Here is a 12,076-nt window from a genome sequence, read left to right as displayed (position 1 = left end):
TCACTGAAGCTGGAGACATATATCTCCATACTGTATTTATTAATTTCTCTTGCTCCTTTGCACCCCAGTATATCTACCATTCCAGTGTTTAATTGCTATATTGTAATTACTTCGCCACCATGGCCTATTTCTTGCCTTACCTCCCTTATCTTACCTCATTTTCACACAATGTATATATACTTTTTTTCTAACGTATTATTGACTGTATGTTTGTTTATTCCATGTGTAACTCTGTGTTGTTGTATGTGTCAAACTGCTTTTTTTATTTTGGCCAGGTCCACACCCGCAGTTGTAAATGAGAACTTGTTCTCAACTGGTTCTCAATACATCGTTACAGTTGTTGGTTAGCTAGCTAGCGAATTTAGGCCATATTAGCATCGATGTTAGATCAGTGAAAATAACAAGATAAAACTAGCTGAAACGAGTCACTTAAAATTCCCCACATCGCAGTTTCTTGTCATTGGTGCTATCTATCTGGCCATCTAGAATCACAACCTTCTGCCGCATTGAAGAATGAGCTTCATATTGATGACTTTCTAAGCTAACCCGTCTATAGCCTATTGCAACAATGACCTGTCACTCACCCGCACGGCCGGAAGGTGAAGACTATGTAGCTCTCCTCCGTTGTCCTCTCAATGAAGGTCACGCACGTGTGCTTCTCCCAATGACGCATGGCCTGACGGAATATCGCTCGCTGGCTGCCTAAAAGGGAGGGTGGTCCTTCAAGTGCCCTAATCAAGGACTGCACTGAGAGTCTCAGTGGATTGAATTACTGATGTCATACATTAGTAGACAACTTATATGATTGAACATCAAAAGCAAACAAATAATGATTTATTCTCTATAATGCTACAAAGTTATGGTATGTAGCTATACTGTAGACATGTACAGACAGATGGAGAGACGTTAACAATCAATGAAGCATCTGAAAATCAAGTCAATTTAAGGTCTTTCTCTATCTCCTAGTCAGAACTCACCACTGAAATTCCCACTGATTACATATGGAATGACCCCATCTGGCCACACCCGCTCTGGTCTGGAGGTGGCAGCCCTCCTCCTGCGACGAAAGCCCTGCCCATGGCTGTCTGGAGACATGTCATTCCTACTGCTCTCACTGGACAACGAACCATTCACTGGAACAAACACATGCAAACAGATATGTAACCCATGCAGGGTTGAGGTCATTCAGTCAATTTGAACTCAGTCCCTTCGGAAAACAAATGTAACCCCTTGTTTAAAATTCATACATGGTTTAGCAACTCAGATGGCAGTCATATGTGAACACACCCTAAATTGACCCCAATTGTGAATCCTCCATGTCCAGCATGGCTCCTGTACTGTACCTGCATCTGTGTCATTGAAGGTCTGGATGGACCTCTGAATAACATCCAGAATGCGGTCCACCTTAAACATACGCAGGTCTTCCTCATCCAAAGCAATGTCTCCCAGGAAGGCAGCTAGAGCAGACACACAGACACAACCAAGAATTCATCCTGCAGCTGAAACATTGTTTTAATGCGATCCACAGTTGGCAAAAAAAGTTTGCAAAACTAGAGAGATACTTATTTAGACAGGCAAGAAGACAGAGATGGAAAAAGTGAAAGGGAGACAACTACTGTTTTTGGTAAACCTTTATTTGTACCCGGATATATAGCTACACAGTAGTTGGAAGAAACTAGAAGTAAAGGTGGGAATCTGGTATATTTAAAACATAAACGTATCTACAGCCACTCGGCATGGTACGCATATGAATTCAGCTGACAGTATATCACCTACAGCATGTAAAGCAGTGCTTTGGGGTATGTTATGCTTAGGTCCCTCATTTTTGACATGTGTGAAGCTATGCAGTAAGGCCCACACCCTGCCTGCTGGCTATGGTGTGTGAGCTGATGTGTGATTGGTGCTTCCCTCTCCCCCAATGGGAGGCCCTCAGGGCTCTGTTAGACTACTGTTTGACAAGCGCACACAGCTCCTGCATACAGTATGCACTGCAAAATAACACTCACATACCCACTAACTGTCACGTGTATGAGCACATACAGTGCATTCATACTTAAACAGAGATGCCCAATAGAACACAATTATACTGAACAAAAATATAAACGCAACATGCAACAATTTCAACAATTTTATTAAGTTACCCTAATCTATGGATTTCACATGACTGGGCAGCGGTAAAGCCAGCGGTACAGCCTGCGGTGCAGCGGTGCGGCCTTGGAGGGCATAGGCCCACCCACTTGGCAGCGAGGCCCACCCACTGGGGAGAATGAGACAATCAGAATGAGTTTTCCCCCAAAAATGGCTTTATTACAGACAGAAATACTGCTCAGCAGTGATCCCGCAGGTGAAGAAGCCAAATGTGGAGGTCCTTGCGTGGTTACACGTGGCCTGCGAATGAGGCAGATTGGACGTACTGCCAAATTCTCTGAAATGGCATTGGTAGAGAAATACAATTTTAATTATCTGGCAACAGCTCTGGTTGACATTCCTGCAGTCAGAATGTCAATTGCACTCCCTCAAAACATGAGACATCTGTGGCATTGTGTTGTGTGACCAAACTGCACATTTTAAAGTTTCCTTTTATTGTCCCCAGCACAAGGTGCACCTGTAATCATGCTGTTCAATCAGCTTCTTGATATGCCACACCTGTCAGGTGGATGGGTTATCTTGGCAAAGGAGAAATGCTCACTAACGGGGATGTGAACAAATTTGTGTACAAAACCTGAGAGAAATAAGCTGTTTGTGTGTATGGAACATTTCTGGGATTTTTCATTTCAGCTCATGAAACACTTTACATAGTGTGTTTATATTTTTGTTCAGTGTACAGAAAGGGGTTGAAATAGACGTGCTTTCTGAATCTGGACCCTTTTTCCCCATTACATACAGTAATCTAATCAACCCCACACAAACCTTATGGTCATGTTCCAATACCCATACTACCACATAGATCGGCATGATGGTGTGCAGCAGTGTGCAGATGTAGAGCTGAGAGGCCATACTCTTTGAATACCCAGACAGGCTGCTACTTGTCAGTTAGAGTAACCTGTCAAAGCATAACAATCGGAAGGCTTAATTAGCACAGTGAGTTGAGAGAAATTGATCAGAAAACAGGTTCAATTCAACCTGCCATGACAAATCGAACCTTTAGAGCCACAAAGTGTGAGATGCATGACATATAGATCGGCAAATTTCAGATATGATACTCAGAATTTATAATTAAGTAGTCAAAGCAATATGTTAAAGTAGATGCCTCTTGGGAATTTGCTGACTTCTGTCCAGAGGGAATGAGTCTACTAGTGGGATTGACCTACACTCTGCCTTTTTTTTCCCTTTTCCCTTGTGGCTACCCTCACACTGTGACATGTTCAAATAAAGTCCATGGAAAATTAGCACTCCACAATACTAACCTAAATGACAGAGTGGAAAGAAGGAAGCCTGTACAGAATCAAAATATTCTAAAACATGCAACAAGGCACTTAAATTATACTGCCAAAAAATGTGATAAAAAATAAACCTTTGTCCTGAATACAAAGCATTATGTTTGGCGGGAAAAAAAGATCACTGAGTACCACTCTTCATATTTTCAAGCATGGTGGTGGCTGCATGTTATGGGTATGCTTGTCATGGGCAAGGACTAGAGAAATGTTTTATTAATAAAAAGAAACAAAATACAGCTATAAGTACAGGCAAAATCCTAGAGTAAGACCTGGTTTAGTCTGCTTTCTGTCACGCCTTGGTCTTAGTATTTTGTGTTTTCTTTAATTATTTGTTCAGGCCAGGGTGTGACATGGGTTTATTGTGTTGTCGTATTGGGGTTTTTGTAGGCATTGGGATTGTGGCTGATTAGGGGTGTGTCTAGCATAGGCTTGGCTGCCTGAGGCGGTTCTCAATCAGAGTCAGGTGATTCTCGTTGTCTCTGATTGGGAACCATATTTAGGTAGCCTGGGTTTTACTGTGTATTTTGTGGGTGATTGTTCCTGTCTCTGTGTAGTGTTCACCAGATAGGCTGTAATTAGGTTTTCACGTTTCGTTTGTTGTTTTTGTATTTATTTAGTTATTTCATGTATCGCTATTTTTTCATTAAAGAACATGAGTAACCACCACGCTGCATTTTGGTCCGACTCTCCTTCAACAGACGAACGCCGTTACAGAATCACCCACCACACCCGGACCGAGCGGCGTGGTAACAGGCAGCGACAGCAGGGGCAGCGAAAGGAGGAATGGACATGGGAGGACGTTATGGACAGCAGGAGTATGGAGTATACGACTTGGGAGGAAATAGACAGGTGGGCGGTCGACCCAGAGAGAGTGCCGGAGCCCGCCTGGGATTCGCTGGAGCAGTGCAAAGAGGGCTATAGGAGAATGGAGTCGAAGAGAAAGACAAGGCGGCGCAGAAAGAAACCCGAAAGTCAGCCCTAACAATTTATTGGGGGGGCTCAGGGAGAGAGTGGCAGAGTCAGGAGTCAGACCTGAGCCAACTCTCCCTGTTAATCGTGAGGAGCAGCGATCAAAGGACTTCTGGACTTGGGAAGAGATATTGGACGGAAAAGGACCCTGGGCATAGCCTGGTGAATATCGACGCCCCAAAGAAGAACTGGAGGCGGCGAGAGCGGAGAGGCGCTGGTATGAAGAGGCAGCACGGCGACGCAGATGGAAGCCTGAGAGTCACCCCCAAAAATGTATTGGGGGGGGGGGCTCACAGGGAGTATGGCGATGCCAGGTAGGAGACCTGCGCAAACTCCCTGTGCTTATCGGGGGGCTAAAGAGACCGGGCAGGCACTGTGTTATGCTAGTGAGCGCATGGTGTCTCCAGTGCGGGTGCATAGCCCGGTACGGTACATACCAGCTCTTCGTATTAGCCGGGCTAGAGTGGGCATCGAGCCAAGTAAGGTTGGGCAGGCTCGGTGCTCAAGAGCTCCAGTGCGCCTGCACGGTCCGGTCTATCCAGAGCCACCTCCACACACCAGTCCTCCGGTAGCAGCTCCCCGCACCAGGCTTCCTGTGCGTGTCCTCAATCCAGTACCACCAGTTCCAGCACCACGCACCAGGCCTTCAGTGCGCCTCGCCTGTTCAGCACAGCCAGAGCCATCCTTCTCTCTAGCGCTGTCGGAGCCTCCCGCCTGTTCAGCGCAGCCAGCGTTTTCCTCCTCTCCTGCGCTGTCGGAGTCTCCCGCCTGTTCAGCGCTTCCAGAGCCTTCCTCCTCTACAGCGCTGCCGGAGCCTCCTGCCTGTTCAACGCAGCCAGAGCTGCCAGTCTGCATGGAGCAGCCAGAGCTGCCAGTCTACATGGAGCAGCCAGAGCTGTCAGCCTGCATGGAGCAGCCAGAGCTGTCAGCCTGCATGGAGCAGCCTGAGCTGTCAGTCTGCATGGAGCAGCCAGAGCTTCCAGTCTGCATGGAGCAGCCAGAGCTTCCAGTCTGCATGGAGCAGCCAGAGCTGCCAGTCTGCATGGAGCAGCCTGAGCTGTCAGTCTGCATGGAGCAGCCTGAGCTGCCAGTTTGCATGGAGCAGCCAGAGCTGTCAGTCTGCACAAAGCTACCAGTCTGCATGGAGCAGCCAGAGCTGCCAGTCTGCATGGAGCAGCCAGAGCTGCCAGTCTGCATGGAGAAGCCAGAGCTGTCAATCTGCATGGAGCAGCCAGAGTTGCCAATCTACATGGAGCAGCCAGAGCTGTCAGTCTGCATGGAGCAGCCAGAGCAGCTAGATCCGCCAGTCAGCCATGATCTTCCAGATCTGCCAGTCAACCAGACTCTTCCAGATCTGCCAGTCAACCAGACTCTTCCAGATCTGCCAGTCAACCAGACTCTTCCAGATCCGCCAGCCAGCCAGGATCTGCCGGAGCCAACTACCTGCCTGAGCTTCATCTCAGTACTGGGCTTCCTCTCAGTACTGGGCTTCCTCTCAGTACTGGGCTTCCTCTCAGTCCCGGGCTACCCCTCAGTCCCGGGCTACCCCTCAGTCCCGGGCTTCCCCTCAGTCCCGAGCTGCCACTCAGTCCCGAGCTGCCCCTCAGTCCCGAGCTGCCCCTCAGTCCCGAGCTGCCCCTCAGTCCCGAGCTGCCCCTCAGTCACGAGCTGCCCCTCAGTCCAGTGGGGTTCTGGGTGAGGACTACGAGGTCATGGTCGGCGGCGAGGGTGGACTATCCCAGGACGCAAGGGGGAGGAACTAAGACATTTATGGAGTGGGGTCCACGTCCCGAGCCGGAGCCGCCACCATGGACAGACGCCCACCCAGACTCTCCCTATGGTTTTGAGGTGCGTCCGGGAGTCCGCACCTTGGGGGGGGGGGGTTCTGTCACGCCTTGGTCTTAGTATTTTGTGTTTTCTTTAATTATTTGTTCAGGCCAGGGTGTGACATGGGTTTATTGTGTTGTCGTATTGGGGTTTTTGTAGGCATTGGGATTGTGGCTGATTAGGGGTGTGTCTAGCATAGGCTTGTTTTTTCATTAAAGAACATGAGTAACCACCACGCTGCATTTGGTCCGACTCTCCTTCAACAGACGAACGCCGTTACACTTTCCAACAAAACTGGGAGGGAAAATGCACCTTTCAGCAGGACAATAACCTAAAATACAAGGCCAAATCTACACGGGAGTTGCTGGAAATGTAAAACGTACAGTGTATTTGAGGTTTGAAAAGGTTTTTGAAGTTTGCGATTTCAATTTTTAAGGGTTTGTATAAGTGTATAAACCCCTACAAAAATGTCCATTTAATTATAATCCACATAATAATTCACATTTCCTGTTGCTGCAGGATTATTTTCCTGCTGTAACAATCTGGCTCAAATTAAGACCCTACATCTGTACATGGGTGATGATGCACCACTTCATGGGGCAAGAGAAAGTAAATTATGGAGAAGGGAACCACCAAATCCTGGGTCTAAGTAACCCTAACTAAGTACTTTGGCAATAAGCCCTGGTTGTCCCTGCCTTTGAAGCAAAGTCATTCATGCAAAGAGTGACTGTAAATGACTGCAGACCTAGGCCTACAGTGCTCAGCACATGCCTTGCAGCCAGTGGGATTTCACCGGCTTCCAACCGAGGACTACTCTGTCATGGCCTCAATGACCTCGGGTCTCCAGGCAACGGAGAGACGGATAGAAGGAAGAGGACATAGATGATATTAGGGGGGAGAGGGAAGAAGGGAACAGGACAAAGGAGGAAATAAAGAATGGAGAGGGAAAAGTAAATATGGGGAAGGTTGGGAGGGTGGAGAGAAGATGAGAGTAACGTGATATAAAAGAGGTAGAGGAAAGGGAAGAAAAGAGGGGAGTTGAGAGATGTGGGGAACCAGATAGTTGAACACAATAGTAAACTGGGTCTCCAAGAAGAGGGAGCCTATTCAGTGCACCGTCAATGTATTATTAAATACAAATAAAAAGCATTGGAGTGGATCACAATGGTGCTGTGACCCGAGTTTGATCTATTGATGTCTAGTCTGTTAGCTAATGGGGTCATTGTGAAGAGGAGGAAGAGGCCAAATGGCATTGAAGTATGATGGAGGGGGTTCAGTGAACCACGCTCACGTGTCTGAGTGTTCATTTTCTGAGGAAGCTCCGTGGATTAATACAACCTCAGATGATCTGAGTTCAAACTAGGTTAGCGGTTACTGAGATTTACCTAAATGTACCACCTAAAACCACTCCCTTTTCCCAGGATAAATAACTGTGAGAAACCGATAAATTGTAATAAAATATTATAAATTATTTATATGAACATGACGTGAAATGGAACTTTTAAATTATATGCCATATCTAAATCTGGATTTTCTACGGCCTTCTCTCTAGTCACTGCATGTTCAATGCTCAGGGTGGGGACCGACAGCCAATCTCAGTATGTATCAGTATCATCTCATCATGGTAACTTTTTATTGTGACAGGTGGACCTACATTTGCTGCAGCATAGCCTATGCTACAGTAGTATAATGACCGAATGTGAGTCTAATTTACACATCTCTATCTGGCTTTCAGGGTCACCTAATTTTTAACATGTTTATTGCAGCTGCAGAGAGTGCAAGAGCGAGCATACTCTTGCAGTCTCTCTCTCTCCATCAATTCCATTCAAATTGCTTCCAAAATAGATCATCCTGTTCAAGATTGATTTATAGCCCTATATATACAGTGGCAAGAAAAAGTATGTGACCCTTTGGAAATACCTGGATTTCTGCATAAATTGGTCATAAAATTTGATCTGATCTTCATCTAAGTCACAACAATAGACAAACACAGTCTGCTTAAACTAATAACACACAAACAATTATATGTTTTCATGTCTTTATTGAACACACTGTGTAAACATTCACAGTGTAGGGTGAGAAAAGTATGTGAACTCTTGGATTTAATAACTGGTTGACCTTCCTTTGGCAGCAATAAACTCAACCAAACATTTTCTGTAGTTGCGGATCAGACCTGCACAACGGTCAGGAGGAATTTTGGACCATTCATTTTTACAAAACTGTTTCAGTTCAGCAATATTCTTAGGATGTCTGGAGTGAACCGCTCTCAAGGTCAAGCTACAGCATTTTAAATTGGGTTAAGGTCAGAACTCTGATTGGGCCACTCCGGAAGTCGTACTTTCTTCTGTTAAAACCATTCTGTGGTTGATTTACTTTGTGTTTTGGGTCGTTGCCCTGTTGCATCACCCAACTTCTGTTGAGCTTCAATTGGCGGACAGATAGTCTTACATTATCCTCCAAAATGTCTTGATAAACTTGGGAATTCATTTTTCGTCGATGATAGCAAGCTGTCCAGGCCCTGAAGCAGCAAAGCAGTCCCAAACCATGATGCTCTCTCCACCATACTTTACAGTGGGGACGAGATTTTGATGTTGGTGTTTTGTGCCTTTTTCTCTCCACGCCCTAGCCGGCTCATAGATTTTTCCTTGCCCCAGTTGGCTCGGCAGGCGCCCATCCCATGTCAGGCCTCAGCCGGATCGCCAGGTTTTTATGCCTCAGTCGGCCCATCAGGCTCCCACGTCCCAGCGGGCTCATCAAGCTGTCTCCCCCCGACTGGCTGTTTCAGTGCCCATGCCTCGGCCAGCCCGTCAGGCTCGTCCGGACGGGACACCGGGTGGCGCCCCTAGTGGGGGGGGTACTGTACTGTCACGCCTGCTTCCGCTCTCCCTCCTTGGTGCTCGAGGGTGCCAGGCTGCCCTGCTTAACGCACTTCTGCCACCATCATTACGTACACCTGCTCCCCTCGTAACATGCATCAGCGATCCATTACACTTGCCTGGACTCACTCACCTGTGTTTATTTCCTCCCCTATATCTGTCTGTTCCCGAGGTTGTCCCCCGCTTCAGCATTATTGTCGTCATGTTGTTTTGTTCCCCCTGTTCTGACGCTGTTCCTGTCCTGTTCCTTGTCTGTGCTTGATTAAATGTTCACTCTCCGTTCCTGCTTCTCATCATCAGCATCGGTTCTTACAGAAAGAGGTAGGCAGGCTAATAGCATTAGGGGAAATATTCTTAAAAATGATAACCAAATTCGCTATACTTTGTAGGACACATGGTGCTGCACCAGAATGTTCTCTCTGCTTTATCATGGTTTGAACGAGGGGCCTAATTCCAGCCCATATAATACAATACAGTACAGTAGTACAGTTCACACTCAAAAAGATTAGCCTACTGGAGCTTGTTTCATTTATTTACCCAAGAGAGCACATCATTGTGCTTTTTCTATTTTATTTTCGTGCTTGAATTTTTGATTAAAACTCTATTCAAATCCAGACACAGGGTTATTTATATCCTTTAAATGCTTTTGAATGATGCTTCCGGTTTTGGCGGGAAATACCGTGTTAGTGATTTATTTTCGGGATGGAACATTTGTAAAATACCGGGAAGATATTCAGCCCTAATTCAAACCCAGGTGGTCACAGATACATATAGCATTGTGGATAACAGTCTCCTGGCTGAGCAGACCCTTTTACAAAATGAAGTACCTTGTTACATACCCTAGAGTCCTGTATGTTTAAATTGATGGATTCAATTAAATGGACATTTCACCTTAGCTCTATATTAAAAACATCAAGACTTTGTCATAAACATCAAAAAAAGTGCTCACCACAAGCTAGAACGAGCACATTTTAATTTCACCGGTAGGATCAGGAAGTTTCGACTTCCTATGTATTAGACTGCTTATAGTGTACCACAAGGTCCTGCATTCATAGCAAATGCACGATGCATGACAGGGCCAGAGCAGGAAGCACCGGCCCACGCTGAGCTGTAGTCTTTCAGAGGCTGAGAGAAAATGTGGCACCTTGGCATATTCATTGTTAGATGTACGATAGGAACATCGCTGGAAATGTCCAATGGCTCTATCGAACAAGGACAACCATATAAAGTATACACAAACACAGATGTATAGAACGATAGTCATAACATAGAGGCTTTGTGAAATGCCACAAAGCGGGACTACGTTAATGTTCAGATCTCATCCACATGAGGTCATCGGGTGTATAATCCGGTGCGCGAAACCCAGACATGACTTCTTGGTGGTCAATATGTGTGAAACAGATCTCACTGACCTAGAGGTGCCTTGGACACGATCAAAACGAACCCCGAGTCATAGGTGAAATATCCCTTTAAGGCTTTGTCCCTTGTTTTGACTCTATCATCTCTTGCACCCAATTGACATGTTCCATGTCTGTTCATTAAAACTGTTTCATAGCTATTCCAGCCTCCAATTTACAGTAGTTTAAGTACAATGTTATGTCTTATATATATATATATATATATACACACACACACACACACACACACACACACACACACACACACACACACACACACACACACACACACACACACACACACACACACACACACACACACACACACACACACACGTTTTAGGACCACATTTTGTGCCCAATGTTATTTAGCACACCTAGATTCATCAAAAGGCCATATCCTCTGTTTTGAATCTTTTTCATCATGCCCCCACTTGACATGTTCCATGGCCATTCTATTCAAGTCTTCCATAGCTCTATTCCAGCCTCCTACATACACTACAGAAGGTAAAACAGGATAAATGATCTTCACATAACAGAGAACATTGAATTGTATTGAAGCAAGCTCAAAGTGATGCTTGATTGATTAATGGACAAAGGCTTTTCAGCCCAGTCTGGATTTGACAGCTGTCTGTGTGTTCCATACAATACCCCTAACACACCACTGTGGAACAATGCCCGGCGCACCATGCACGATATGGTTGGCCTTGGCCTCGAGTTTATTATCATTTCTACCATAATTGATTTCGGTAACTTTACACGCTGTTGCTATACTACGTAAGTGATGTGCTTCACCTTCGAGCGGCGCGCTTGTGAAAACAAGTTCAACTCATTGCCTGTCCCTTTAAATCAACCATCACTTCGGTCTTGCCCAATGTGCAGTCTTATCTATAAAGGGAATCCAGATAAAGCAAACTATAATTAAATATCCCATATAATATGAAACATAGTAACATTACCAGCTTTGCAGGGATCTTTGTAGTCGATTACTTCTGGGGCGCTTAGGTCAATGAAGTTACTTGTTTCCACATCCAAATCAACCGTAAGTAAAACGCGGAGACCTGATAGCAGTAACAAATAGCTCGGCATAAAAGTCATATTTTGAAGTTAATAAAAGCAGAGTTTTGGAAAATTAAAAGGAAAGAAAAGAAAGGAAAAGCGGGTAGACAGAGAGGATTTGGGGAAACGCAATCTTTTTTCTTTTTTTTTTGAGGGCGGGTTTATACACACGGTGCTGCCTCTCCACAATGTCTTTATTCTAGATCAGTGATTCGCTAACATACCCGGGCGCCAGGCCAACATCCCATAGAAAAGCTTACAAACTTAGCACACTGGAGGTCGTGACACAAAGCTGCACCCTGGTCACCAACACAGGCCAATTCAGTTTTTTTTTAATCAACACAATTTTGTATTGCAATCTTGTTGTAAACTAGACTTGTAAAATGCCTATTTTTTATGTATGAACCCATACAGGATGTTATTTTCGTCATAAGGGTTTATAGCCTAGGGGCCGGATGTATGGGGTTAGGATTTAGATGGGGTGTTAGGGGTAAATTGGAGTTTAGGGTTT

General features: G+C 45.5%; 1 protein-coding gene across 4 annotated transcripts in view; it reads right to left on the bottom strand.

The window, feature by feature from the left end:
* LOC112257596 (bone morphogenetic protein 1-like) overlaps window positions 1-11,733 on the bottom strand; it is a 47,962-nt gene extending 36,229 nt beyond the window's left edge. Inside the window, exons 1-5 of one of the 4 annotated variants that reach the window (XM_024431287.2) lie at window positions 11,466-11,584; window positions 2,911-3,043; window positions 1,344-1,457; window positions 978-1,133; window positions 585-702 (exon numbers count right to left, since the gene is read on the bottom strand). In XM_024431287.2, coding sequence (XP_024287055.1) covers window positions 585-702; window positions 978-1,133; window positions 1,344-1,413 — 344 coding nt within the window. In that variant the 5' untranslated portion in view covers window positions 1,414-1,457; window positions 2,911-3,043; window positions 11,466-11,584. Of the gene's footprint in view, window positions 1-584; window positions 743-977; window positions 1,134-1,343; window positions 1,458-2,910; window positions 3,044-11,465 lie in introns of those variants that run through there. The other 3 variants (XM_024431285.2, XM_024431286.2, XM_024431288.2) reach the window with 3 other exon arrangements.
* Between the last annotated feature and the right edge of the window lie 343 nt (window positions 11,734-12,076).

Source organism: Oncorhynchus tshawytscha, linkage group LG09 (assembly GCF_018296145.1).
Source record: "Oncorhynchus tshawytscha isolate Ot180627B linkage group LG09, Otsh_v2.0, whole genome shotgun sequence".
Taxonomy (NCBI): domain Eukaryota; kingdom Metazoa; phylum Chordata; class Actinopteri; order Salmoniformes; family Salmonidae; genus Oncorhynchus; species Oncorhynchus tshawytscha.
The sequence above is the reverse complement of the archived record's forward strand: the minus strand, read 5'-3'. Positions and strand labels throughout refer to the sequence as shown.